Source organism: Bos mutus, chromosome 4 (assembly GCF_027580195.1).
Source record: "Bos mutus isolate GX-2022 chromosome 4, NWIPB_WYAK_1.1, whole genome shotgun sequence".
NCBI classification, from domain to species: Eukaryota; Metazoa; Chordata; class Mammalia; order Artiodactyla; family Bovidae; genus Bos; species Bos mutus.
The window spans coordinates 90,841,624-90,868,865 of record NC_091620.1 but is presented as its reverse complement, the minus strand read 5'-3'; the positions used below and the strand labels follow the sequence as shown (position 1 = coordinate 90,868,865).

The following is a 27,242-nucleotide window of genomic DNA, read 5'->3' as shown; positions in this document are numbered from 1 at the left end:
CCTTGTGTTCTTAGAGAAAAAATTATCTAACATTGTATATTTAATTGTCATGAAGATTAAATTATACATGTGACAGTACCTAGCACAGTCCTTGGCACATACTGCGAGCTCAATAACACTAGTTTCCTATTATCTATAATATAACCTCTAAAATCACCTGTTGTTTATTTGTGAGAGGTCTCACATTTGTCACTCCAGAGAAAAAGTAAGTGATGATTTCCAGAATCACCTGCTTTTTGTGAATGTCATGTGCTACAATAATGACTAATAATAATGTTTTGTGAAAGCACTTACAGATGGAATTTGACATTTCCAACTTGGGTAACATGATAATGACATTGTGATGTTGAGAAATTAGGTTCTAGGATTGGAACTGTCAATTGAGGATAATCTTTCAAAGTTGAGAGAGGTAGGAAGCTATTAAAGACAAGATACATTTCCATTGCTCACCTCCTAAGCCTCTCTTTAGTCCATCTCTTTATTTTTGTTCCATCCCTTATTTTTATTTTAGACATCATATTTCCTGCCTGTATTTTTGCCAAGATGCAAAATTGGTTTTCCTGCCACCACTCTCATCATCTGCTGATCAGTTGTCCATAATCTCTCCAGAAGGGTTTTTGAGAAATTTAAACCTGATGCTCTGCCTCTTCTGTTTAACATGGCCCCTCATCACCCACAAGTTGAAGGCCAAAGTCACTGACATGTTCTGTGAGACTGTGTGTTTAATTAGCCCTTGCCTACCACAGCAGTCTCTCTCATTGGGTTCCATCCAGCCCACATTCCACTTGTGCCTGGCAGTGGGGCTTGTTACCCTGGTAAAAAAGAGAGACTTGGATCTCTGCACATTTCTGTATGCTATTTGCTCTTCTACGAATACCTCACCACCACCATCTTCCTCTGTTTGACCTTGACTAACTTCTGATGGTCTTTCAAATACTTGGTCAAGTGTTATTTTTTCTGGCAAGTTTTTGCTCATCTTCCTGGCCTCAAAAGTATACATTCTTCTTATTACTGAGAGGAATCTCAGGATCAGTCAGGCCTTTCCCACATAGAATTGTCATGACTCATTAACTCAAAGGGCTTTCTCAACTAGACCATGAATTCCTTGCTGTTAGGGAAGCATCTTTGTGTCCTTCAACATCTGGCACAATCTTGGCTTTCAAAAAATGTTACTTCGTGCATGCGTTCATTTAGAATTTCTATCATTTGGTCCAAATTAAAAACCTTCTGGCTTTGGTCAGACAAGGTGATCCCAACAATAAAGTTGTAGTAGTAGATAACTCTGTCAGAAGGTTCTGATGACACGAGGGGTAGATGGGGAGACTGGGCCTCCCCCACTCGCATGATGTGACATCCAGTCCTTTGTGAAGCAGTAAGGTAAGGAAAGGCCAACCATGAAAAGTTAGGTATAGCTGGAAAGAATCTGAGGTTATCCCACTGTTTTTGAGAAGCAGAAATGAAGTGCCAAAGGGCCTTGCCAGCCTGTTAGGATGGTTAGAGGCAGAACTGGGGCAAGAACCCAGTTATCTTACCCCCCAATCCAGTAGTCACCCACTTGTGTTTTCTACTCTAGCATGACTTCTGTTTATTTAGTTTTGGGAAATAAGCTATTTACCATGCCAACTTCCCACTTAATTGGTCAGGCTGCTGAGATTTTTCTTACTTGGGGAGGCGAGTCATGTCAGCACCTAGGGAGATTCTCCTGCTTTGTTTTGGGGCTATGGAACACTTCACAAAGGAAAAAAAATAGCATAGGGGCTGCAAAAAGACTGTTGACTCTATTCTTTCATATATATCCCACTGGCATGTTCTCATGAAATTGCCTCCTATTTTCCTCTCATTTTCCTTCCCCTGCTTTCCTTAAAAAAAGAAACATCCGTATAACTTATGGAAGGGCGCCAACATCAGCCAATGCATATATTAAAGTTTTAAATCAGTTATTGTTCTAATACACACCCTGGGGTTGAGAAAGAAAGAACATCCAGGACTAACAAACCTGATTGTTCTGGCAAAGTTGCCATTCAATTCCTGCTGGCATTTCTGGGCTTTTCTTTTCATTTAATATTCCAACCTCATTAAAAAAAAAAAGTTAATGGCTCAAGTAGCAGTTTTTCACATTACTACTTCATTCAGTTTCTCTGTAAGAGTTCTACCTCCCAGTCTCGTGAGGCTTACCCAGAGGGCACAGTCCCCAGAGTTTGCTTACTTAGATGCAGAGACAGCTGTCAGTCTGAGGGTGAGTTCATTAGACCATGGATTATTTCTCACTATATTAACTTCTGAGCAAGGGAGAGACTCAGGCTTGGGAATATGAACCCTTCACAACTTGGCATTCTAGGCTGAGAAAAAGACTTAATCATAAAGTTAAGAAATCAAATTACAACTGCGTATAACTTTGTGAACTTTTTTTTTTTTTTATAACACTCTGAATTTTAACTTAACAACTACTCTGAGTTGAACCTATACATGTATTCTGATTAATACTGTTTGAACGAAAATTCCTATACAGTATGACGCATGTTTTTTCTTTTTTTTTTAGGCCAATACTGGAAGTCGGTAAGGATGGTGGCGATGCCAAGGGGCTGTGCTCTGGCTGGGGCCCAGCTGCAAGAGGAGACAGAGACTGTTTCTGCCCTGGCCTCCCTGACAGTGGACGTGGAACAGCCCTTTGCTCAAGAAGACAACAGGTAGGACTCCAACATGGAGAGGGGGGATCATTGATTTTGGTTACATCCAGGCTCATCATGAGCACTCATGAACCTCTCTCCAGCCTCTTCCCCTGACTCCTCCACCACCTGTCTTCTCAGAAGCCATAGAGGCCACAGCGCATGCTGTCAGCTCTTAGGAATTGACGTGTTTCATTCTCCATGAGAAGCACAGAGCTGGAGCATGTGGCTGCAGTTCACAGAGAGATAGAGGGATGAGAAGGTGAGAAAAGTCACTCCTTGGTAGATAATTTTGTGCAGATCATTATGGAAAAAGCTTCTTGTGGACTTCTTTCCTTAGTTATCTCTGTTTTTCAAGATACTATTTTTCTTTCTCTCATCATTCTGAAATTACTAACAAAGGGGGAAAAGGGGAGCAGAAGCTGGAGGTATGGCTTGTCAGTTGCATAACCTTCTATGACTGTCCATGACATACAACTACTGGATGAAGAGAAAAGTTACCTCCCAAGGAGATAGGAATGTGTGTAAAGGAATGTGTGGACTTGGGTCTGATGTTATTTTACTTTATGATAAGAAGGTGTTGATTTTAATAAGCCTTCATATGAATAGTTTTCAGGGAAAAAAATGATGACCTCAGTCCATGGGGTCGCTAGAGTCGGACACGACTGAGCAACTTCACTTTCACTTTTCACTTTCATGCATTGGAGAAGGAAATGGCAACCCACTCCAGTGTTCTTGCCTGGAGAATCCCAGGGATGGGGAAGCCTAGTGGGCTGCCGTCTATGGGGTCGCACAGAGTTGGACACGACTGAAGCAACTTAGCAGCAGCAGCAGCAAGATTGCTTCCTTTTAAGAAATGTGTGTACATCTTGGTGTTCAACAGACCATGCTACATTCAGGATTTCTTTCACGTGTATGAAGACCAAAACCCCCACACATGTACGAAAAGTAACGGTGCTCTCTGTGGAGGACTTCAGAGTCACATTTCTTCAGTTTAAAGATGACTAGGTGAGGCTTTACTAAAGCTCTGCCAGCTTGCACTTCTAAATTGCTTCTGAGGGTGAAATTGAACTCCCTCTGTCAATAACATCACCGTTAATTACACAGATCCTGCTACTAGTACATAGGTTGGCAGTTTTCCCAAGAATGCACAAATTCGAACAGTTTTAGCTTTCTTGCTTTTACTGGGTATTCAGAGTTTAATGGATTTAACATCTTGCTTTGTCCATAAAGAGCAGGAGATACATTGAATAATAGATTTTTGTGCAATTGTTTTTTCTTCCTACAACCACTTAAAAAGGCATCTTCATATGGGTATCTGAAGCATAAGGGAAAACTTATTTTACATCTGATAATATGAACTAACCTCCTGCTGTTCCCAGCTAAGAAGCAAACCAAGTTCATAATTCAGAGGTGTTGTAGTTATTCCCAAGGCCAAATACAGTTAGTTGTCTGTCATTTGAGGGCTGTAAAACTAAGGAAACTAACATCTGTTAGTGTTGGATGTAAAAGGAGCATAGCTATTCTTTAGAATTCATTTAATATAGAGAAGCAAAGCTAAATTCTAGCCTGAGTGGAGTGAATTGTAAGTAATTTCTCCCGTTAAATTGCAGAGCTTAGAATAGTTAAGAATAGTAAGCCCTGTTGTGAGCCCCATGTAATATAAAAATCTCGGCACTTTGCAGGAATTGCTCTGTAAGCATGCTTGTTTATCCTTAGGTACACAGTGTGCTTGACTCCTGATAAGCTACAGGGACTTGACCCTGACTTCAGTTCACAGTGATTTTTAAGCTTCATCTGATGGCAGAGAAAGGATGGGGGAATGTGAATGTTTTGATGTACAGGGGAACAAAGTTGAAGTTTGTGGCTTGAATTCATGTTTCTTTATCAGCTTTAAACATTGTATCTATTTTGATTAATTTTTCTTATGGGAAGGAAAATGGTTTTGCTTGAAATATTTTCTGTGGCTTTGAACTCACTTTTTCAGCAGTGAAAAAGAAAAAATTCTTCTAGAACTGGCTTTTGCATTTCTGTTGAGTCAGGCATGAATTTCATCACAGAGAGTCAGACAGGGAAAACCCTTGCAAGCCACAGAGCATTTATTCTTTTCACAGGAATGCTATCAGAATTGTCCTCCTACTCGATATAGAAAAAAAATGGCTTTCACAATGAGGTAAAGAGGTAGAAATGTTCTTGGGCCTTTGTTATGAATGCAATGTTATAAGTACACAGGAAATTGAAAAATTAGAAAAATCAGAGAGCTAAATGGATGGAAAAGGGTGAAGGCAAGATTCTTTTTATAGGAAATTCTTGCCAGTTATTTTGGAGAATATATTGGTGTTTGGAGTGAGATGACTCACTTTGCACTAAGATTTTGGGTAAAGCAGCTCTTTTCCTGGCCAACTCATATCTGACTCATTTACCACTAGTGAATAAAGGATAAAATGCTCCTGGCTAGGAACCATTGTAAGTATTTTTTGTTCATTTTTTTTTGAGGGGGGCGGGCAGGGGGAGGTGGGCGAGATGACAGCACAGTGCAAAGTCTTTTCATTTTTATAACTCACTGATGGATCATGAATAACAAATTATTAGAAAAAGGATGGGGATTCATTTGGGGGATGGTTGACTGAAGTATAGTTTTCAAAACATAATTTTCAGGTGGCAAAGGACTTGAGCAGGAAGGAAATGACTGGTGGTGGGTCAGCAAAAAAACAACAGGACAAAAGGAGAAGACAAAGCTAAGTGGGACCAAGGTCTATGTTCAAAGAACGTGAACCAGGACTGGGCATGTAGAGCGTGTCGTTGGGGAGAGAAGGCAGTGGTCTTAGCTTTTTTCATGTGTCAGGAGACTGCACCTTTAAAAGATGATAGTTTGCATTGGTCAGGTGTGTCTCAGATGCTTCTACTTTGGAAAGGCCAGTGCAGTGCTGAGGTTTATTCTTGGATACCAGTTCAGGCCCTGCTGAAAATCAAGGACAATTTCTCTCTGGCAACCAAGAGTTCAGAATGATCAACCCCTAAGTTATTGGGAGCATATTTACACTCTGGATTTTCTGACTGTTTTTTAATCAAAACAAAGTTAGGTTTTCAAATGTCAGTTTATTGATTATAGTGTCAGTCACACAGCTGAGCTACCAGGGAAGCCCTTTCAGTCACACTGGAACTTCATCATTTCATCTTCAACTTCTGTCAATTTTTCTCATGAAAGAGATGATCTCAAGTCATTATATTATACATAAGCATGGGAAAATGTGTCATTTTGAATCTTGTCATTCTGTTTTTTGAATAACCTATCTCATTTACGTATATGAAAGTATAATAAGCTGGAAACTTCTAAGCATCTGCTTTGGCTTTCAGTAGCTTATCAGTAGTGGCAAGGACTTGATAACCCCATTTTCCTGTATCTGGAGATTTATATAGAAATAGAGACCTATTAAATACACATTTATGTCTAATAGAAATACAACTTGGTTTTCCATGTTTGGGGATTGTCTCTTACGGGTTTCTGGAAGCTAAATGTTGCAGCAGTTATTCAAGTTTCTGATTTTTCTCTATGATACCATTATTTTGAGCACTTGATTTATCTAGCCAGGCAAACATTCCAGTATTCATTTTATTCTTAATTTTCATCCAGTGTCAACAATTCATTAGTTGAAAAGTGGGCTGAGATTAGGAAGCTCCTAGTAAGGGAAAGGACAGTATGCCCCTTCTTACCTTCCTGTCCTCCTCCTGGGCCCATCATTTTTCTCTGTGTTCAGTGCCTGAAGTGTGTTCTTGGGATGTGTGTGAACTCTTAGGGAATAAATCCAGTGTGTTTGAGTTTGTTTACAAATAAGTGTTTAATTTGAAAAAAAGAAACAATATACTTCTTCACTGTTATCTTCTTACCACTACAGAGGAAGAGGAGAGTGTGACTCTGGAATCAGCTTTGTATGTGCTCAGTGACTTTAGCTGTGTCTGACTTTGCAACCCCATGGACTCTAGCTTGCCAGGCTCCTCTGTCCATGTGGTTCTTGAGGCAAGAATACTGGAGTTGGTCGCCATGCCCTCCTCCATCGGATCTTCCCTAGGTTCAAATCCCATCTCCAAATTAAGCAACATGTGCCTGATCAACAGTTATTATCTCTCTGGGCTTTACTTTCCTTGTTTTTAAAATGAAGGGGAAATTTCATAGGGTTTTGAGGATGAAATGAGATAATTCATCTTAAGAACTTGACAACATGGTAAATACTCAGTATTAAGGTTGGCTTTTATTATTTTTCTGTCATTTTCCTGCTGCTTCAGTTTGCATTGTTGTTTTCCCTTCCTTAATATATTGTTCATCATCTAGTGACCTACAATATTAGAAATAGATTGTACCTGGGCATCTGTATGTTTAATATTTAATATGTTCATAGGTTAAATCAGTAGTGTAGTCATTAAAAATAAGAGATTGATAATCACTAAGCAATAAATTGATTCAATTAACTAATCTTGTGATTGGCTGACGAGAACTGTTACAATGCCTAATACATTGTAGGTAATAAGTACTTTGTACTGAAAGAGTTCAAGACAGATGATGAAACATTGTTAAAATGGTAATGGCAATTCGTAGTACTGTGTGAGCTTTCTTTGTCTTATTGTCTCTATTTACTATTTTCTGAGGGAATCAATGTTTTTATCTTTCTATAAGTTTTCAAAATGTGTGTTTTACATTTTTCTTCCACAGTACCATTGACAGTATCCATTTTTCAGATACGCTGGCTGACCAGAATCCATAGTACTCATACCATAGAGATGGATTAACTGAGGAAACATAATAGAGACAGGAAGGGAAAGCAAAGTGTCTGAATGGAGAAAGGGATTGTCTTTGGTGAGGTGAAGGGGGATATGGGAATGACGCTGACAGATGCCAGGATTATTCTGTGATCTGCAGGACGAGGCAATGGCACCCCACTCCAGTGCTCTTGCCTGGAAAATCCCATGGACGGAGGAGCCTGGTGGGCTGCAGTCCACGGGGTTGTGAAGAGTCGGACACGACTGAGCGACTTCAGTTTCACGGACTACAGAAGGAAATGGCAACCCACTCCAGTGTTCTTGCCTGGAGAATCCCAGGGATGGGGGAGGCTGGTGGGCTGTCGTCTGTGGGGTTGCACAGAGTCGGACATGACTGGGGCAACTTGGCAGCTGCTGCGGCAGTAGAAGCAGGGAGAACATCTGGTCCATTTAAACATTTTCTGATTATTTTCTACATGCCAGACAGTGTTGAGAGTGAGGGTCACAGAGTTTCCATGGAGTCTTCAAAATTTTCACATATTCGGAGATTGTATTCATTTTCTCTTACTATCCTAAAGAAAATATTACTACAGACCTAGTGGCTCAAAATGACAAAAAGGTCAGAAGAGTGACAAGTTTCTGGGTTAAAGTATAGAGGTTGGCCAAGTCTTGTTCCATGCTAGAGGCGCTAAGGGAAGAGACTGTTTCCTTGCCTTTCTCACTTCCTAGAGGCTCCCGCATTCCTTGGTTCGTGACCTCTTTCCTCTGTCTTCAAAGCCAGCAATTTCACATCTCTGACCTTTGTGCAGTCTTCATCCTCTCTCTCTCTCTGACTGAAGGAGGAAAAAAGCTGGCTCAAAAACAGGGAGGTCTCTCTGCTTGTAAGATCCTAGCATGGTCCCACCAGGATCATCTCTCTGTCTCAAGGTCCTTAATCTTACCATATTTACTAAGTCAGTGTTGCTATGCAAGGAAACATATCCACAATTTCCAGGGACTAGGACATCTTGGTGGGGGGCTATCATTCTTTCTACCACAGGATCAAACGTACACAACCAACTACAGTAAATGATAAGTCATTTGATAGACTGAGCTATAGGATCAAAGAAGACTTAACATAGGCCAAGAACTGGGAACAAACCACAGAGGCAGGACAACTGAGCTGGGGTAGAAAAATGGAGGGTTTCACCTAGTAAGTAAGAACAGAGGCATCCAAGATAGAAACAATAGTTTGAGCAAGCCATCTAGTTTTTAAAGTTTTTATTTTATATTGAACTATGGTTGACTCACAATGTTGTGTTAATTTCAGGTGCACAGCAGAGTATACATGTATCTATTCTTTGTCAAGTTCTTTTCTCATTTAGGTTATTACAGACTGCTGATCAGAGTTCCCTATGCTATACAGTAGGTTCTTATTGGTTATCTATTTTAAATATAGCAGTGTATACATGTCGATCCCAAAGAAGTACCTTGTCTTACATTTAGGTCTTTAATCCATTTTGTGTTTATTTTGTATATGGTGTTATGGAGTACTTTAATTTCATTCTTTTACATGTACCTGTCTAGTTTTCCCAGCATCACTTATTGAAGAGATTGTCTTTCCTCCATTGTAGGATCTTGCCACCTTTGAAATAGATTAAATATCTGGTTTTGATTTGCATCTCCCTGATAATTAGTAATGTTGAACATCTTTTCATGTACCTGCTGGTCATCTATTAAATATGTATCTTCTTTGGAAAAATCTCTCTTCAGATCTTCTGCCAATTAGGGTCTGTTGTGAATAAAGCTGCTGTGAAGTTGTTAATATGGAAAAAACACATAACATTTACTATATGGACCATTTTAAGTACACAGTACAGTAGTATTAACTGTATGCCCATATCTCTAGAACTTTTATCTTGCAAAACTAAAACTCTATACCTATTAAACAACTTTCCTTTTCCCCTTAGCCTAGCTCCTGGTAAGCACCATTCTAAGAATTTGATGACTTTAGATATATCATATATGTGAATCATGCAGTATTTGCCTTTTTGTGACTGGCTTACTTTACTTAGCATAAAGTTGTCAAGGTTTATTATCCCTGTTGTAGCATATGACAAAATTTCTACCTTTTTTTATGGCTAAGTAATACCTCATTGTAGGTACATACCACATTTCCTTTATCTATTCATGTGACAATGGGCATTTAGGTTGCTTCCACCTCTGGCTAGTGTGAATAATTCTTCAATGAATGTTAAGTATATAGTCTATCTCTTCAAGATCTGATTTGAATAATTTTTACTATATACCCACAAGTGGAATTCCTGGATCAGATGGTAATTGTTTTTAATTCTTTGAGAAACCTAAGTATTTATGAAAGTTTTGTACAGGTTTTACTTTGTGCCATTTTTCTTTCCCACCAGCAATGAAAGACAGTTACATTTGTCTTATATCCTCACCTGCACTTGTATAATGGGTCCTTATTATTTTAGCCTTTCTGGTGGGTATGTAGTGAAAGCACAATACACTATCCAATTTTCTCACAAAAGCTATATATTCATGTCCATATCAGGCCTTCTTGGCACACACCCTCCCTTCTGATTGGCATACTTAGCTTGTCTTCTCACTGACCCTTCACTGGCTTTCACATTGTCCTCCAGCTTACCTTTTAGAGCGCAGATCAAATATCACTTCCTCTTCCTGGAGAATTTTCACTGACTATTAATACCCAAATTAGATCAGGCCCTTCTGTTCCATCAGTACTGTGTCTCCCCTATACCTCCCGCACATAGAACAGAGCCAGGGCTGTATCATAGACACTCCATAGATTTCTTTCTTTGATCACTGAGAATCTCCGTAGTCTGAGGAGTGTGCTGGCATTGGTGGAGATGCGAGGCTTTGGAGCTCTCACAGTGAACTATGGCAGAATTCTGGAAAGCAGTTTACTACCATTTTAGTCAACACAAAGCAAAAAACCTGGTAATCTTGCTCCTAGAAATGAATACTGAAGACATTCTCATCCAGGGTAATTACAGGTACTAAGAAGTTCACCACAGCTTCTTCATGATAGGTAAAAAGGGAATCATCAAACCCAGTGCCCATTATTGGAAGAATGAAGGCCAAAATGTGAAGGTTACACCATCAAGGAGATGCCATGTATTACTTGGCTGCTACAGACTAGATAACGATAACTGCATACGGTGATGTTTATATAATGAATGTAGTACTCAGTGAGAAAATTACACAACAGAAATGATAAAATTTACAGATAAAATTTATATAAAATGAAAATATATGTCCATAAAACAATAATATGTAACTTTAAGGAATCCTATGAACAGAACAATGTACATAACAAGAATTAGATTGCTTACCTTGGAGGAGGATGAGGAAAGTACAGGGATTAAATTAAATCAATAAACCAAGAGGAAATGTGTCTTAAAAATAACATTAACATAAATTAACAAATGCTGCTTTAAAAATCATAGGAAACTAAATATCCCTTTAAGGAAAAATATAAGAATTTAATTTTATGCTATATCTTGTCTCAAATTCTTTCTGCTTTTTTAGTTTTGTAAATTAACTATTGTGATTGCTGGACTAAACTCATCCTTCACTTAATGTATGAAATCTTTGGCCTTCATCAATAGAGGATTGTCTGTGTTCACTTCTTCTTATTGTTGTAGAAGTTTATGTCTTTCAGCCAGCTGAACTATTATACAAAAATTTATCTTTGAAGGTTTTACAGTTATTCATGACTTTTCTGTATCTCCACCTCACCTAATTGCAAATGGAATTAAATCCATATACTGAAGAAATCTCTCCCTTTCACCCATCTCTTACCACAACTGTGTTTCTGTTAATCAAGGTAAACCTGGTATCTGTCCATAGAAGATTAAAGTGGAGAGCCCCCACGTTTCCAGAGTACCAAAAAACAGACACTTAAGGGTCATCTCTAACCAGTTCACTTTCTAAGTGTTTAATGAAGATAATTTCTTAACTTAAAAGAATATGTAGACATGTAACAGGGGTTAAGTAATGATAATACTATGTCCACTGAGAGCTATGGATATGAGAACACCCAGAGAGCAGATCACACAGTATTATTTCAGTTTTAAAGAGACCATGACTTACAGGTAAATTTTAGAAAATGGCAGAGCTGGGACCTCAACACATGGCATCTGCCTTGAAATCCAGGATATTTTCCAACTACTGTGTTTTTTTTTTTAATTTTATTTTTAAACTTTACATAATTGTATTAGTTTTGCCAAATATCAAAATGAATCCATCACAGGTATACATGACTACTGTGTTTTAAGACAGAGATTTGGCTGGTTGTGTGTATTCATTTCATTAGAATGTAAATTAACTATTTTCCCAAAAGTGGTTAATATAAAATGACTTTGGAGAGAGGATAGTGAAGAGAAGTATCTTTTTATATTGTACCTCAAAGCCTTCATGTTTTAACAGAAGCAGCTTCATTCTGCAGTGAATGGTTTGTGCTGAAGACACTTTGCTTACCTCCTCAGAGTCTAAGATAAATGCCTGGAGAACTCACACATCTTCCACCCAAGGCAGATATGTGCTCTTTACTTCTTTGACCCCTGAGACATTCTCTACTCACCACAGTCTCTGAAATTCCTGCTACACTTAAGTGCTAGATGCAGGGGAATGATTATGTTGGTGTGGTTTTGGGTTAGAAGTAGGAAAATTCATATGTGCGTGGATTTATCTCTAGGCTTTCTATTTTATTCCATTGATCAATATTTCTGTCTTTGTGCCAGTACCATACTGTCTTGATAACTGTGGCTTTGTAGTAGAGCCTGAAGTCAGGTAGGTTGATTCCTCCAGTTCCATTCTTCTTTCTCAAGATCGCTTTGGCTATTCGAGGTTTTTTGTATTTCCATACAAATTGTGAAATTATTTGTTCTAGCTCTGTGAAAAGGAGGCAAGAATATACAATGGATTAAAGACAATCTCTTTAACAAGTGGTGCTGGGAAATCTGGTCAACCACTTGTAAAAGAATGAAACTGGACCACTTTCTAACACCATACACAAAAATAAACTCAAAATGGATTAAAGATCTAAATGTAAGACCAGAAACTATAAAACTCCTAGAGGAGAACATAGGCAAAACACTCTCCGACATACATCACAGCAGGATATTCTATGACCCACCTCCCAGAATATTGGAAATAAAAGCAAAAATAAACAAATGGGACCTAATTAAACTTAAAAGCTTCTGCACATCAAAGGAAACTATAAGCAAGGTGAAAAGACAGCCTTCAGAATGGGAGAAAATAATAGCAAATGAAGCAACTGACAAACAACTAATCTCAAAAATATACAAGCAACTCCTACAGCTCAACTCCAGAAAAATAAATGACCCAATCAAAAAATGGGCCAAAGAACTAAATAGACATTTCTCCAAAGAAGACATACAGATGGCTAACAAACACATGAAAAGATGCTCAACATCACTCATTATCAGAGAAATGCAAATCAAAACCACTATGAGGTACCATTTCACACCAGTCAGAATGGCTGCGATCCAAAGGTCTACAAATAATAAATGCTGGAGAGGGTGTGGAGAAAAGGGAACCCTCTTACACTGTTGGTGGAATGCAAACTAGTACAGCCACTATGGAGAACAGTGTGAGATTCCTTAAAAACTGGAAATAGAACTGCCTTATGATCCAGCAATCCCACTGCTGGGCATACACACTGAGGAAACCAGAAGGGAAAGAGACACGTGTACCCCAATGTTCATCGCAGCACTGTTTATAATAGCCAGGACATGGAAGCAACCTAGATGTCCATCAGCAGATGAATGGATAAGAAAGCAGTGGTACATATACACAATGGAGTATTACTCAGCCATTAAAAAGAATACATTTGAATCAGTTCTAATGAGGTGGATGAAACTGGAGCCTATTATACAGAGTGAAGTAAGCCAGAAGGAAAAACATAAATACAGTATACTAACGCATATATATGGAATTTAGAAAGATGGTAACAATAACCCGGTGTACGAGACAGCAAAAGAGACACTGATGTATAGAACAGTCTTATGGACTCTGTGGGAGAGGGAGAGGGTGGGAAGATTTGGGAGAATGGCAATGAAACATGTAAAATATCATGTAGGAAACGAGTTGCCAGTCCAGGTTCAATGCACGATGCTGGATGCTTGGGGCTGGTGCACTGGGACGGCCCAGAGGGATGGTATGGGGAGGGAGGAGGGTTCGGGATGGAGAACACATGTATACCTGTGGCGGATTCATTTTGATATTTGGCAAAACTAATACAATTATGTAAAGTTTAAAAATAAAATAAAATTAGAAAAAAAAAAAGAAGTAGGAAAATTCAGATGGAGGGAGTATTGTCACTAAGATGACAGAAAAACTTGAGCCTCTGTTCCCACCCTCCCTCACACACACACACACACCAGAGATCAATAATTAGACTGCTCTCCATGAACAGAAACAGCCCTGGGAGAGCTTAGGTGTCCACTTTAGAAACACCTGCAACAGAGCAGAACAAAAAACCTGAGAATAACTGGACAAAAGAGCTTCATTTTGTCTTTGTCAGCCCATCCTCCAGGCTGGCATTGCTCAGCACCAGGAAGAAGAAGGTTCCCTCACCAACAAAGGGAGAACAGCATGACTGGCTTCCCCAGCTTTCTGGGACACTGCAGGAAAGACCCACTTCAGTTTCACTTCACCCAGAGATCAGCAACGCTGAGATGTATGAGATGACTAGGGACAGGGAAGGAGGGCAGCGGGCCTACCAGCAGCAGTCCTGCAGTGGGAGCAGCCATCGTTCCCAGGGACTTGCTCTACAAGGAGCCCAGCTTCCACCATGGAAGAAACCAGTGCCCAGTACAGCCACTTTCAACTCCCTGCAGATTTCTCCACTGAGATTTGCCCCTCACTGGTTTTCACCTCCATGGTCATCAATAGCCTGAGTTTCTCCTTGCTCCCTCCCCACCACACATATAGCCTGGGACCCTTAGCAGTGGCCAGCCCCAGCCTCTGTGGCTGTGCAAGTCCAGGATGCCAACCTGTGCACGTCCACACTGTCAGCCCCACTACGAGCCTTCAATGCTGCATGTGCATCCAGCAAGACCTGCAATCAAGGACATCCGTGCTGACAGCCAAGGCCCCCTCAGATGCCTCTGGGCTTTCAGCATTCAGCCCTGTCTCTTGTTACTGGCCTGAATCTCAACTTCTGCTTGCTCCTCCAGCTGTGTACCTGTACACCCCCAGCCTGGCTTGCATCACAAATCTCTACTGCCATGCTCACCCCTGTGGTGAGACCCTTCATCCATGGGAGTGAGTGGGATGATGTATCCAAAGTGCTAAAAGAAAAAAAAAACAAAAACTGCCAACCAGAAGACTTTACCTGCCAAAGTTGTCCATAGAAATAAAGGGGAGATAGACTTTCCCGAACAAAAAGAAGAAAGCTGATATAGTTCATCACCACAAGACTTTTCTTTCAAGAAGTGCTGAAAAAGAGTTCTTCACACTGAAAACATAGTACAATAATTACTACCATGAAAATATACAACACACTGGTTAAGCTAAGTATATAGTCAGTTGCAGGATACTCTAATACTATAATATGGTGGTGTGTTAAACACAACTCTGTTTAAAGGCTAAAGTACAAAAATATTTTAAATAGCTATCAGTTCAGTTCAGTCGCTCAGTCGTGTCCGACTCTTTGCGACCCCATGAATCGCAGCACGCCAGGCCTCCCTGTCCATCACCATCTCACAGAGTTTCACTCAAACTCATGTCCATCGAGTCGGTGATGCCATCCAGCAATCTCATCCTCTGTCGTCCCCTTTTCCTCCTGCCCCCAATCCCTCCCAGCATCAGGGTCTTTTCCAATGAGTCAACTCTTCGCTTGAGGTGGCCAAAGTATTGGAGTTTCAGCTTTAGCATCAGTCCTTCCAAAGAACACCCAGGGCTGATCTCCTTTAGAATGGCCAGGTTGGATCTCCTTGCAGTCCAAGGGACTCTCAAGAGTCTTCTTCAACACCACAGTTCAAAAGCATCAATTCTTCAGTGCTCAGCTTTCTTCACAGTCCAATTGTCGCATCCATACATGACCACTGGAAAAACCATAGCCTTGACTGAACAGACCTTTGTTGGCAAAGTAATGTCTCTGCTTTTGAATATGCTATCTAGGTTGGTCATAACTTTTCTTCCAAGGAGTAAGCGTCTTTTAATTTCATGGCTGCAGTCACCATCTGCAGTGATTTTGGAGCCCCAAAACTTAAAGTCTGACACTGTTTCTACTGTTTCCCTATGTATTAAATAGCTATAGTAATTTATTAATGGATAAACAATAGCAAAAAAGTATAAATCATGACATCAAAAAAAACTAGAGAGAGGAGTGAAAGTATATGTTTTATATGCAATCAAATTTATTAACAGGATAAAATTAGAGTGTTATTATCTATAAAATGTTTCAAGTAAGCCTCAGGTTAACCACAACGCAAGAACCTACAGTAGATAAAGAGAAAGGAATTAAAGCATACCACTATGGAAAAATCATCAATTTTAAAGGAAGGCATCAAAAGAGGGAAAAAAATAAAGTACAACTATATGGTGGCAGTAAATTATTAACTAGGAGAGATAAGAAAGCCTTCTTCAGCAATCAATGCAAAGAAATAGAGGACAACAACAGAATGGGAAAGACTAGAGATCTCTTCAAGAAAATTAGAGATACCAAGGGAACATTTCATGTAAAGATGGGCTCGATAAAGGACAGAAATGGTATGGACCTAACAGAAGCAGAAGATATTAAGAGGTGGCAAGAATATACAGAAGAACTATACAAAAAAGATCTTCATGACCCAGATAATCACGAGGATGTGCTCACTCACCTAGAGCCAGACATCCTGGAATGTGAAGTCAAGTTGGCCTTAGAAAGCATCACTACAAGCAAAGCTAGTGGGGGTGATGGAATTCCAGTTGAGCTATTTCAAATCCTGAAAGATGATGCTTTGAAAGTGCTGTGCTCAATATGCCAGCAAATTTGGAAAACTCAGCAGTGGCCACAGGACTGGAAAAGGTCAGTTTTCATTCCAATCCCAAAGAAAGGCAATGCCAAAGAATGCTCAAACTACTGTACAATTGCACTCAACTCACATGCTAGTAAAGTAATGCTCAAAATTCTCCAAGCCAGGCTTCAGCAATATGTGAACCATGAACTTCCTGATGTTCAAGCTGGTTTTAGAAAAGGCAGAGGAACCAGAGATCAAATTGCCAACATCCGCTGGATCATGGAAAAAGCAAGAGAGTTCCAGAAAAACATCTATTTCTGCTTTATTGACTATGCCAAAGCCTTTGACTGTGTGGATCACAATAAACTGTGGAAAATTCTGAAAGAGATGGGAATACCAGACCACCTGACCTGCCTCTTGAGAAACCTATATGCAGGTCGGGAAGCAACAGTTAGAACTGGACATGGAACAACAGACTGGTTCCAAATAGGAAAAGGAGTACGTCAAGGCTGTATATTGTCACCGTGCTTATTTAACTTATATGCAGAGTACATCATGAGAAATGCTGAGCTTGAAGAAGCCCAAGCTGGAATCAAGATAGCTAGGAAAAATATCAATAGCCTCAGATATGCAGATAACACCACCCTTATGGCAGAAAGTGAAGGGGAACTAAAAAGCCTCTTGATGAAAGTGAAAGAGGAGAGTGAAAAAGTTGGCTTAAAGCTCACCATTCAGAAAACGAAGATCATGGCATCTAATCCCATCACTTCATGGGAAATAGATGGGGAAACAGTGTCAGACTTTACTTTTGGGGGCTCCAAAATCACTGCAGATGGTAACTGCAGCCACGAAATTAAAAGACGCTTAGTCCTTTGAAGGAAAGTTATGACCAACCTAGATAGCATATTCAAAAGCAGAGACATTACTTTGCCAACAAAGGTCCATCTAGTCAAGGATGTGGTTTTTCCAGTGGTCATGTATGGATGTGAGAGTTGGACTGTGAAGAAAACTGAGCGCCAAAGAATTGATGCTTTTGAACTGTGGTGTTGGAGAAGACTCTTGAGAGTCCCTTGGATTGCAAGGAGATCCAACCAGTCCATTCTGAAGGAGATCAGCCCTGGGTGTTCATTGGAAGGACTGATGCTAAAGCTGAAACTCCAATACTTCGGCCACCTCATGGGAAGAGTTGACTCATTGGAAAAGACCCTGATGCTGGGAGGGATTGGGGGCAGGAGGAGAAGGGGACAACAGAGAATGAGATGGCTGGATGGCATCACTGACTCGATGGACGTGAGTCTGAGCGAACTCTGTGAGATGGTGATGGACAGGGAGGCCTGGTGTGCTGCAATTCATAGGGTAGCAAAGAGTCGGACACGACTGAGCGACTGAACTGAACTTATTAACTATTAATAATTATTTTAAATGTAAATGGCTCAAAGTGAAAGGACCGCTGTACTCGAATGTTCATTGCAGGGTTATTTAAAACAGCCAAGATAAGAAAATGTGGTGTATACATAAAATAGAATATTATTCAGCCATAAAAAAATGGTTCAACGTGGGTGAAACTTGGGAGCATTATGCTAAGTGATATAAGACAGAGAAATATAAATGCTGTATGATCTCACTTATATATAAAATTAAAAAAAATTGAACTCTATATGAGGCGATGGATATTACCTTAACTACTGTGGTAATAATTTCACTATATATGTCAATCAAACTATCATGCTGTATACCTTCAACTTACACAGTGAGGTATATCAATTACTTTTCAATAAAACTGGAAGAAAATGTTAAACTCATAGAAATAGTAGACTGAAAGTTACCAAGGGCTGGGACATAAGGGAAATGGGACAATGCTGCTCAGAATGTGGAAGCTTCCAGTTCTAAGATGTCTAACTGCTGGGGATCTGATACACAGCATGATGACTTATAGCTAACAATGCTATATTGTACACTCACAATTTGCTATGATAATCTTAAATGTTCTCACCATAGCAACAAAAATGGTAATTATAGGAGGTGAAGACTATGTTATTATGGTAAGCATTTCATAATATATATGTGTATCAAATCATCACATTGCCTTTAACTTGTAATCAACAAACTATATCTCAATAAAGCTTGGAAATAATACAAAAGTTCAGTCTATTGAAGTATCTGATTTGAGGATTATATACCTATATAATCCATGTATTCTCACATGTAAATATGATCACATGTTTATGAATAAATTAGCTTACTTACCCAACTGTTTTCCTTTTCTTCTGGGAATGCTGCTAATTTTACTTTGGAAAGATTTTACTACAGGATGACTTGTGACTCATTTAAAAACCCTTTATATTATATAGCAGCTCTAAACAGTTTCTCACAACCTCCTTATCCAATATACTCTTGGACAGGCTATAACTTCTCTAAGAATTTTTCTAAATATTCCACATAGACTCATTTGGATATCCTTTTTAAATAATAATGAATACCTAATATTTCTCATTCTTTTGTGGATGCATTAAAATGTTTTACTGTTCCATGGATAAAATCTTTTAATGTTTTAAATTTATTTTAAAAATGCTAAATTAAAATGGCAGCTACTTTATTGATACATATAGAAATCTTTTTTCTTTATATGTATGAAACAACACACCTAATTGTTCATTTGCCTTCATTAACAAACATTCTAATATGAAAGTAATGCATTACAGAATATTGGCAATTAGATAAACAGTATGAAAAAGAAAATTAAAACCACCTACCTGTTATTCCACCATCGAGAGAGAACTGTCATCCAATTATTGTGTTTCCTTATGGGAGCACAGGCATAACTCTGTACCGTTCAACACAGTTTTATGCTTATGTTAGATGATGAAGAGACAAATCCAAAGCATTAAGTAACTACTGTCTCGTAGTATATATTGTTTAGAAGTTAATTTTACTACATTTTTTAACCTTCACTAATTTTGTAAGGAACGTCTTTTTTTCTCAGGGTTTTAAACATGAAACCACAGCCTCACAGAAGTATAGTTACAACATTAGCAGTTGCAGTATTAGCAAATTGCAGAGCTCAGACTCATACTTGGTTCTCCCAACGTCTCAGACCCCAACGTTCTTCCCCCAGCAACCCAGCTCCCTCAATGTATTTGGATTCCGGCTACAGTTTGTCCTTTTGACTAAATTAAAAATCATTCTAAAAGTTTGCCTTGAAACACCCTCAGAGTGTTAGTAAATTAAGGCTAAATCTCAAGTATAAATTTTCAAGCAATTAGTTTTGGTTTTGCCGGAGCAGAACACCCCACAGATGATGCTGAATAAAAACTATTTACACACTACGATAGTGCATTTCTTGTAAAAACGTTGGGTCTGTAGCAGCGATTTGCTAATCAAATTCAGAATTTGATTTGAAATGCCTCCGGCAGGCAGCCAATCCAGTTATGAAAGAACAGAAGCAAAAACCAGAACCCTGGTGAGTCTCCCTCAGAAGCTAGCTAGGTCCTTTGCTCTCGTTAGCAAACTGGTTCCATAGGAAATCACTGCAATTGCTCCTAAAATAAAATATCGTTAATTTTTTCAATAAATTATTGGACTGTATGAGACACAAAACATGAACATTTTGCAATCTAGAGTTATAAAATATTCTGACATGTTTTAATATAAACAGGAACATTTCCAATGATTGCTTGGATCGAAAATGTTTTTCCACTTGACATTTGTTTATACTTCCTAGGAAAGAAACTCTATTTATGGATAACTGAATAACACAAATAAACATCAGAGAGAGCTGAAAAATCAGCTTTGATTATGCATGAAAATCTACAATGTCATTGTGTACTCTCATGCTGTATTCTGATTGCCTGTTTATTTTTACAGAACTGCTGGTGAGCCTATGGAAGAGGAGCCAGCCTTGTGAAGTGCCAAGTCCTCCCCAGCCCCCTACCCCCGATATTTCCTGTGTGTGACATCATTGTGTATCCCCCCACCACCCAGCACCTTCAGACATGTCTTGTCTGCTGCCTGGGTGGCACAGATTCGATGGAACATAAACACTGGGCACAAAATTCTGAACAGCAGCTTCACTTGTTCTTTGGATGGACTTGAAAGGGCATTAAAGATTCCTTAAAAGTAACCGCTGTGATTCTAAAGTTACAGTAAACCACGATTGGAAGAAACTGCTTCCAGCATGCTTTTAATATGCTGGGTAACCCACTCCCAGGCCCAAAGTATGAACTAGAAACATGCAACACAGCATTAGATACTGTTAATTACAGATGCTACAACAGCCAGTGAAATTTTGGGCAAAACCTGAGAAATACTCATTCCTGACATTCTGATCAGATTTTTATTGGGTAATTTTTTGTCAGACAGTCTTAAATTGTTTACAGGATTTGCTTTCAGCTATGAACGGATAGCAATTCCTGACAGATCACGGGGTTTGTTTTGTTTTGTTCTGTTTGTTTTTGGCCTTTGTTTTAACACATGGTTCAACTCTTGCTAGTAAGAGTCCAACATGGAGGAACTGAGATGCGGCTTTTTTCAGGGGAATAAAACACGCAGTATCTCAAAGTCCAGTGGCAAAGGCATGTCACATATTGTATGTAATTTTTTGAGAAGTCATGCCCCTTGCCTAACATTCCTCCCTGTGTTCTGACACAGGAACTTTGCAGTTCATTTGGGATGATGGCTCCCTCCTGCCCATCCCCCTTGCGCCCTCCCCCTAATGTACATCTCTTGCTCTGAGGACAGTAGCTCTGAGCATATGTTCCATGGAGTATTTTAACTGTCTTTGAAAAAGTGTGTGTCTTTTCAAAGGCCATCTTAATTTGTTCCAAATCTATCAAGAACTTCTCTTTTATTTTAGTCTTCCATCACTTCCTTTCTTCTTGCCTTTCATCCTTCCTTCCAAAAAAAAAAAAAAAAAAAAGTGAGGATTACCCACAATCTCCCCAATTACTCAGGAGCTTTGTGAACTTAGTTTATTATTTTTTTTTTAACTTCCCAGGGTAACACAATTGCTTAGTCTGATGTACTCTTTTAGCTGTAAAACCACTGAGGGTAAATATGGTCTAAGCAATGTTACTGAATTTTCCAGATCTTTGAAATGTGTTAATGAAGGCATTGCCTATTTGAAGTCACCTAAAATTGAGTTAACCTTGAAATTGTGCCTTCATGTGAAAAAAACACAACACAAACTTAACCTTTACACATGTTGCCTTAGTGTCAAAGGCAAAAAATAAAGGACATTTATTTCCGAGATTAAAAGCAACTTATTAAATATAAGTAGGTTATCCCCCTACCTCCCCTTTTCTATTTCAGTGTATAACTCAAACACCTAAAGACATTGATGTAGAATACCTCACAGTATTTAATATCTGACGATGCTTTCAAAGAGTTGATGTTTCTTTTTATATATTTTCCTAACTCAAAGGATATATTAAAGCCATAAGTGAAGATTGTCATGCTTTTATTCAAAAATCTGAAAGAAACCTTAATTAAAACAAGGTTTTAGGGAAGGCCATGATACGAAAGATATGGAACAATATGGTTTTAGTTAAAGAGGACTCCAACCTGTAAATCAAAGATGAAAGATTTCACTCAAGTAGAATTATATAACTCCCTTTTGTTATACAGTCAGACCATATTTTTCATGCATTTGGTTTTCTTAGGATTACCATTTTAATTTTAAAGACTTTTATTACATATACAAAAATGGCTCGATACTTGGTTTAACATCTGAGAAATTTGAGACACTCTTTGAAATAGGAAATCTGAAATGGAATGTAACTCAGTATTAGTTAAAAATTACTTTCATTGCATAAGGGTAAGGTCAATCTAGATTCACAATAGTAATGAATTTTTTTTCATGATATTTTTAGAGAAATTCATGCCAATCATATTTGCTAGCTCTTGCTATTTTTGCTGTAATTGCTTAAGGAGATTTACTTAAAGAAACCAAAGGCTTAAAAAAAAAAAAAAAAAAAGGGCACATCCCCCCTCCCTTTAAAAAGGAAAGCTATATCATATTGTAATTGGAAACATAATTGTGACTTTTTAAAATCAACTTTGTAATTACAAATCTCTAATATTCCTCTCAGTCCTGCCAGATATTTTTTTTAGACTTTGAATAAGAAAATGAAACGGTATAATGCAAACATACTAATTTACTGAAGTTTCCTACAATAATTTTACCTTAAACATTACACACAGCCATCAGTCTGATAAAGCCAAATCACTAGCACATCGCCATGGCTTTTAAGATTTAAAACCTTAAACATTAATGAGTTAATCACACAGCCTTCCACGTGATACAGGACCCAGTTGGTTGCAGTTAGAGTCTTTAGGATACACAGAGAGGCAGATAAACTATGGAGAGGATTAATCACAGCTGAATGTAGTTGTAAGAACCAAATGCCAGTGCTTTTTGATTGTACCGTTACAAGATGGCGTGTAGCCCTCAGGAACAGAATGGAGGCTTTTGGAGAATATCAGTACTTCTTTTGAAATAGAACAGCATTTTTTAGAACAGGTAGTTTCTCTTGGTATAGTTTCCTTCACTTACACATTTCATTTTTATTGCTCACAAGAATTCCCAGTAAGAGGCTGTTAGAAAAACTCTTCTGTAAGCATTATCAATAATATGTCTCTTTCTATTCCCTGCTTTGAAGGATAATTACATAGGCTTTCTCACAATCTTATAACAACTCATATATGAGGGATAAAAATAAATGTTTTTGCAAAATCTACTAGTAAACAATACAAGGAGTGTAATAAGATTTGATAATAGGTACAAAATTAAAATGTAAGAAAATCTTCTCAATTGTAAAATCTGGGATTATATATTAAATTGAAATCCAGTTTTATTAAATAAGTAAAATGAAATGGAACTCAAGTGATAATAGAGGCTATTTAATCATTGCTTAGTAGGTGAAAACATTTTGAGATGAAATATTTTTAAATATTTTAACAAATTTACAACATCAATACTTTGGCCACCTGATGTGAAGAGCTGACTCATTGGAAAAGACCCTGATGCTGGGAAAGACTGACAGCTAGAGAAGGGAAAACAGCATGAGATGGTTGGATGGGATCACTGGATCAATGGATATCAGTTTGAGCAAACTCCGGGAGATAGGGAAGGACAGGGAAGCCTGGTGTGCTGCAGTCCATGGGGTCACAAAGAGTCAGACATGACATAGCAACTGAACAACAATGACATCAATAGTGGAGACAAAAGTCAGCTTTTGGAGAAAACAGAAACTTATGAAAAAACTACTGCAAGTTACATTTCCATGATCAACTGTATAAATTGAAATCATACCTTTGGTTTTGACTATAAACCTTTGCAAAATTCTCCCACACCTCTCACTGGCAACATGGTAGATTTGAAAGCAGGACAGCTCCTCACGGAAAGATTTCAAAGACTAAAAGACTGGTCTTCCCCAACAATTCAGTACCATTTTAATTCAGAAGGATTTCCCCAAAGCTCTGTGGATTTACCAGGATTCTTTGAAGATTCCATATGGATATAAAGTGATCATGTGGAAGTTCTCCTGGGAGACAATTTCTCTCCAATCAGCATTTTCATACTTATTTTTTATCCTAGCATTTATTTTAGGACAATTTAAATTTTTTTTTTTTTTTACTATTTATCTTTAGAAAGTTTACTCTGTCTCAGTGGAAGTATTAAATGCCTAATAGCTGCAAAACAAATAAACCAAAGGTTCCTGTCTTAAAAGTGATTCATTCTGAGCTTGAAATAATCACTGTCATGAGTTTGACATTGTCATTTCTAGCAGCATCTATCTTCTTTTCCTGATTCAGGAATGAAATCACTTACTGAGTAAATTTTTTTTTAAAGTAGTAGTAGGAAACAACACACCTGCTGAGCCAATCCATAGGAGGGCATTTTCATCTTCAAAAGAAATGAAAACCAGATGGTGTACGCTAAGAAATGAAGGCATTTTGTTGTCTTCAAAATTGATCATCAGCATGGTCATGATCATCATCAAATATGTCCTGTGTTCCCAAAGGACACAATTATATTTTGGTTTCCAGCACTATTTTGTCCTGTCTACTGCCTTTTGAATGAAGTATTATGAGTACTACATCACTTTCATCAACACCCTCACTAAAGTACATACGTGCCTGCATGTGGCTTCTTTTCCTGGTCATATTTACATTGAAAATCTTACCTTTTGCCTCCCAACAGCTTGTTTTTACTCCATCAAATGCTTTGTGAAGCACAGCATGATTGTCTTGTGACCAAAGTATGAAGTTTTTAGATGAACATGGTATACTGACAAAGGCCTACAGAACTTGATTTCTCCAAATCAACTGTAGTTTGTTTTGCCTGTGGTACACCTGGCAGGTTCTATGTAATGGTTTATGCAACAACTGAGTCAAAGTTACTGACATTCTGGAAATAGCTGGATCAGACAAGTGAACCTTACACTTTTGATCTGGGGCTGCTTCTGCTTGACCTCAATGATAGGGTAACAGGGTTGTAATAACTTCTCAAACCATCTTAATTCTCAAACTGGAACATTTAGCAAATATGTGGTAAATTCACCATACAGTGCCAATCTTTCTAACCAATAATTTCCTTTCCACCCTCCCCTCCTTCCCTTGTCCAACTGCCAATACCAAATTGCCATATCGAAACTATCAGAATATTTTCTTAAATTTGTTTCCTCAGTAGAAGCAACCTTGGCAACTTATTTCCTATGACATCACTAGGTACTGGCATTTTATAATATATAAACACTCTAGTACATACTCTCTTTTATCTTTCTCTTCAAGAACCACTTGACTTTTTGCTATTCTCAAGAGATAAATCAAGTTATTGTGTTTGGATCTACAGCTCTGGACCTGTCATTTGCTTCATTAACACAGAATTTTTCTTTTTGTCTTAAATGCAGTTTTCCACTGTTCTTGGTACTACCTAATTGTGTTGTGCTAGTTATCACGCAGAGAAGATTGTACATAGACTTTTCTTGTCTTTTAGATGATGTTTTATGAGTCAAACCCACAAGCATAAACTCCAACCTGAAGAAAAAAATGGCAAAGGAGAAATTTTAAATCAATATAATTTGGAAGTAAGATATTTACAGACTATTCAAAGCAATCCAGAGTTCTTTTATTTCTGTTTAGGCCTTAGGCATGTTAGAAGCAAATGTTGCAACATCAAGGAAGGAGGGTCAAATGTTTTGTGGGACATTGTAGTCATGCCGCTTAGGCTTCAACGTGGTGCCCTTTTTTGGAGTTGGCATTTTATGACATTTGGTTAGAGATCTTGCAACAATTTTTGACTACTGCTTTTATTAAAACTGAGTAGAAGTAGAATAGATTTTTTGTTATTTGTGTGTTTTTTTTTTTAATATAGGAATTAAGAACTCTAAAATCTGAAGAGGAATGGCACTTCCTTGGGTATGCAAAGACCGTTTTTAGATTAAAAATCTTCATATGCTCTTCCTAAACTGTAAGATTCCTAAACTCTTTCTGGGTAAGCAGTGTCAACGTCTAGCTGCACAGTTGAGTGATATGTAATTGTCTTTTCAGTGGCGACTGGGCATAAACAGGCATGCTGTTAACAGTGAGTGGTCATTCTGTAGATTATAGCCTTGGCAGTTTGTGTCATTTGAAAGCAAATATCCTGATATTTTTTAAATAAGGTGGGCAGAGCAGGCAGGAAATCAATACTTGTCACTCTCATGATTAAACACGGACCAGGCTTGTTGATGTGTATGCCAATCAATCTGGAGTTTCTGGCTTGGTGTAAAATTAAAATGTCTTTTATATTGTGGTCTGCTATCTGTTTCTGTAATAAGATCAGTTTGTTGTCTTCTGTGCACCAGTGGTTTTGCCCTTAATTTTTTTGGCTAGCATTCACTAAAATCTGTCATCCAGAACTGCTGAGAAAAATACATGTTGCCAAACTTCTCTTAAAATTGTGCTGCCAGTGATGTTTTCCCAGATGTGAAAAATAATTATCTAATAAAGGATTAATACCTAATAACAATACCATTGTTGAATATGCTCATGGACTATTCACCTTCTGATTCCTTTTCTTTTGTATTTCAAAATACTAAATGGAAAAACCAATGGTGTGTTCCAGATTGTTGTTGATGATGTTAACGTCATGATTCTCCTTCAAAGAATATGAAAGCTCTCCTTTTTGTCTTGTGTTTTCTACTGAACTAGACCTTCCTCTAGTTGTAGAGTGAATAAAACCTATTTGAAATAAAAGTGTTCTTATTTTTCTACCTCGATAGTGCCTACAATTAAACTCTGAATACTAGCTGTTTAACAAATATTTGTTGAATAAATATTACTAATTATAAATTACTGTGCCATATAGCTGCTCCACTTTCAAAACGCTAAAATGTTATTTGCAAGTAAATTCCCTTTATAATACTATGAGAATTCACCAAAGAAGAAAAAGTAAATTAAAACGGAGTTGCTATTTGAATGTAAGTTTCTGGTTAGGGTAAATAATAATATTGATAGCTAACAGTGATTAAGCACCAACTATGTGCCTGTTGGCTTCCCCAGTGGCTCAGTCATTAAAGAATCCCCCTACAATACAGGAGACCACCTGTAATAGAGGAATCATGGGTTCAATCCCTGGGTCAGGAAGATCCCCTGGAGAAGGAAATGGCAACCCACTCCAGTATTCTTGCCTGGGAGATCCCAGGGACAGAGGAGCCTGGCGGGCTACAGTCCATGGGTCACAAGCGTTGGACCCAACTTAGCAACTAAACTACTACTACTACGTGCCCGTTACTCTACTGAGCACTGTACCAAATTCTATTATCCATCACATGACCTCTACATCATGTAT

The 27,242-nt window shown here is 38.3% G+C and overlaps 1 protein-coding gene across 1 annotated transcript in view; it reads left to right on the top strand.

Annotated features, from left to right (window-relative positions):
- The window catches only part of HDAC9 (histone deacetylase 9), an 810,729-nt gene extending 784,107 nt beyond the window's left edge, over window positions 1-26,622 (top strand). The window contains exons 25-26 of the mRNA XM_070369757.1: window positions 2,540-2,687; window positions 20,276-26,622. Coding sequence (XP_070225858.1) covers window positions 2,540-2,687; window positions 20,276-20,315 — 188 coding nt within the window. The 3' untranslated portion in view covers window positions 20,316-26,622. The remainder of the gene's footprint in view (window positions 1-2,539; window positions 2,688-20,275) is intronic.
- The last annotated feature ends 620 nt before the right edge of the window (window positions 26,623-27,242 follow it).